General features: G+C 41.5%; 1 protein-coding gene across 1 annotated transcript; it reads right to left on the bottom strand.

Annotated features, from left to right (window-relative positions):
- Positions 1 to 92: 92 nt before the first annotated feature.
- On the bottom strand, positions 93 to 3465 carry LOC107577307 (protein HEG-like; the record flags this gene model as incomplete). Its single annotated transcript, XM_016263396.1, has 4 exons — positions 93 to 283; positions 391 to 513; positions 1003 to 1116; positions 2052 to 3465. Coding segments are annotated over 4 exons (1842 nt in total), but the record flags the coding sequence as incomplete, so codon positions are not given.
- Positions 3466 to 3470: the final 5 nt, after the last annotated feature.

Here is a 3470-nt window from a genome sequence, read left to right as displayed (position 1 = left end):
GGATTTTTAATGACCACAGAGAGTCAGGACCTCGGTTTAACGTCAGCAACTTTATCATGTTAAACCAATTACATTCTCTGTTGGTTTCTGCATTAGCTGATTGGCTGTGGGTTGTAAGGCTGTAAGGTGAAGAAGTCAGGTGTGAGACGCAATGGTGTGAGAGTCAGGTGATAGAGTACAATGTTGCATACCAGCTGTAAAATCTCTCTGTGTAGCTCATGCAGACCTGAACTTCTGAGATGCACTGAGCTGTTGACGGTGAAAGTGCCCAAAAATGTCTTCACTGCAAGGAAAAGCCAAAGCAAATACTGTAAGGGTATCATAGGGTTATCACCAAAATATATGTATGCACTCTGGACATTATTTTATTGTAGACAACTGGCCACCTACCTTGTGTACAACTGCGGCCATCCTCCAAGTCAAAGCCCAGGGCACATTCACAGCTGAAAGAGCCACCTGTGTTGACACACACTGAACCCTGTGGGCACGGACTTCTCACACACTCATCCACATCTACAGAAAAACACACCGCCTAATCAGTCATTGTTGTCACGAAACCCTGATGAAAACAAGCACTACTTTACTAGACGCATTTGAGATTTATTATGGACAAATGTTATGTGATCATCTTCAAACTTGTTTTAAAAAATGGAAGAAAATGGAAATACTGACCACATAGAAAACAAATAAAATTTTAATGGATGTATTTAAATTAATATAATTCAATGTATTTATGTTATATTATATTCTATGTGGTCAATATTTCCAGTTTCCTCCATTTTTTTAACAAAAAAAGTTTGAAGCTGGTCATTCGTCCATTATTAGTCACATTACCACATGCCACAATATGTAGTCTAGCCTGTCACTTGCCTGTGACTAGCATAATTAAAACCTATAATTTGATATTACAGCATTGGAGCTGTGGCATTATGGATAGGTCAATTCCTGTTCCTGTTTGTCACTGTACTTTTAACATTCAGATTTGTGACTGCCATACCTTACCTTCCGTGCAGAAGGGTCCTGTCCATGCAGGCAGACACTGGCAGTGGTAACTTCCTTTAGTTGATCTAACACAGCGGCCTCCATTTGCACAAGTTTGAGGCCCACACACACAATCTACAGAGGAGAAAGAGATGGTTTGAATTGTTCAGAAGTAAATAAAATGAACAGGTGAATTCACAAACAATGTAAATGTAAACAGTGGAACAACTGTTAACATTAAGATCTTTATGACACAAGTGTGGTTGCCAGAGTGGTTGCTAAGGTATTCTACAGAATTTTTAACAATATGCTATACAGTTACTAGAGTAATGCTTACTAGTCTGAATCAAAATAGCCAACCCAAGTCTCTATTTCAGTCTAAGTCTATGGGATTTGTTTGTCTGTTCTATCGTCTGCTAAAAAACTCAAAGGAATTACTGTATCCACCCAAAAATAAAAATTCTGTCATCATTTATTAATTGTTTTTCTTCCGTGGAACATAAAAGATTTCTCAAGATAATTTGAGAAATACTGCAGTTTCATGTTCATATAATGGAAGTCAATTTCTTTTAAATATCTTCTTTTTTGTTCCACAAAATAACACTAAATACTAATAATTGAATAATAGTGTTAAATGTAATCTTTATGACATTTTTAAATAAATGTATATTTTTCATACAGTACAAGTATTTATTTTTTCCATTTATTTAGATAAATGCACACTACTTAACATTTAGGGTTTTTGGGTTTTAAAAGAAGTTGCTTATGCTCGCCAATGCTGCTCTTATTTGATCAAAAATACAAATAAAAAAATAGATTTCAAATGCTGCTTTATATTTGAAATCATTCTTTGTTAAAATAAAGTTTAAAAGAGCAGCTCTTATTTGAAATATTTTTATTTCCAACTTTTGAATGGTAGTGTATATACATTTAATATTGCCCATTTATCGGTTATGAGACAGAATTGTAATATCGTTGAATCCTTAACAAGCACCATTAATAATACCAACATGATGATTTGAATGACGCTATTTGCAAGTCACTGTATAAACACCAAAAGTCAAACATACCTGGTGATGCTGTTGACCTAAAAGGCATCTGTATGGTCGTCGTTCCCATCTCTGTGGTGCTTCTGTCCGTGTGATTCCTGGTGGTTACCACCACAGTGGTCTTGGTCGAGGTGCTCTTGCTGTAAGGTGTTGTTGCACGTCTGCCATGTGCAGTACTGTTCCCTGGCGTTGCCGTGCTGGTTTCTAAGTGCAAGGTGGTGACGTCAGCAGAATCAGATGTACTGGATGCCTGAGGTCCACCAGTAGGGGAGGTAAGTGGAAGCTGGGCTGTGGTGGGTGTCGTCCGCACCACCTGAACAACATCTGTGGTAACGATGGTAGTGTGTTCTGTTTGGGCTTGCGGTGTGGTGCTCGTTTGGAGCCGACGGGTGGTGACGGGAGGAATCATTGTAGTGAAAGTGTTGGTAGAACTGTAAAAAGTAGATGCCTCATCAGTGGCTTCCTCTGTAACCCGTGGCCTCTGAGTTGCTGGCATGGCAGATGTTGGAACCACTTCTGTGTTGGTCTGATTATCAGTGTTTGGGACGAAGGGTGGTTTGCCAGCAACGAACTTCGTAAATGAGTCATCAGTTGTGGTGGCTACATCTTCGAGCACTGGGGGTGCAGTGGTCACGCCCTGAATTGTTGTCTCCTCCACTGTTTGGGCTGGAGACCCTTCGGGTTCCTCATGGCCAGTTGAGCTGACAGATCCAGTAGAAAACTCAGTGGAAGCATCAGTATCCAGGGGATAAGTCACTGTGGAATCATGGCTCTGTTGGGATGTGCTAGTGGCATTGTGTTCACCGGAGGTAAAAGGTGGGATAGATGACACAGAGTCACTGGTTTCTGTATAAGATACCCCACTAGTCACATATGTGGTGTCCACTTCCCCTTTATCTCTGTTGATCATTGTAAGAGGGGGTGTTGAATTTGGATTGTCATTATCAGACACCTGCTCAAAGGTCTGTCCTGTGACATTAGATTGGCCAGTCTGTGACTCAGTGCCGTGGGACAATGTTGACCACTCAGTCTCCAAAGAGTGGCCTTGAGTTGCATTGGTGGCATTATGATCTTCAAAAGTGGGCTCAGTCTGTTCAGACAATGTAGATACATCTTCTACGGTTTCCTCCTTGCCCTGGGTGGCTCCCGACACTCTTACTTCCCATTTGGAAGTTTGAGAGACAGCATCAGAGGAGTTGGAGTCCTCAGTGTACACAGAGGTGCTGTTGGAGGTTACAGAGAGCAGCGTGCGTTCTCTGACTCGGTTGGTTGTGGAAATATAGGTGCTATCAGTGTGAGAGACCGAGTCGGTGGTGTCAGCGTCTCTCAGATCCGTTACGGGAACCTCTCGCACTGTTCGAGCCTCTGTAACGGGATGGTTGCTGGTGATGCTGTGCGATGCTACTGATGGACTCTCCCATTGGGCTGTGGCATTATGGG

This window comes from Sinocyclocheilus grahami, unplaced genomic scaffold (assembly GCF_001515645.1).
Source record: "Sinocyclocheilus grahami isolate Dianchi unplaced genomic scaffold, SAMN03320097.WGS_v1.1 scaffold5670.1, whole genome shotgun sequence".
Lineage (NCBI taxonomy): Eukaryota > Metazoa > Chordata > Actinopteri > Cypriniformes > Cyprinidae > Sinocyclocheilus > Sinocyclocheilus grahami.
The sequence above is the reverse complement of the archived record's forward strand: the minus strand, read 5'-3'. Positions and strand labels throughout refer to the sequence as shown.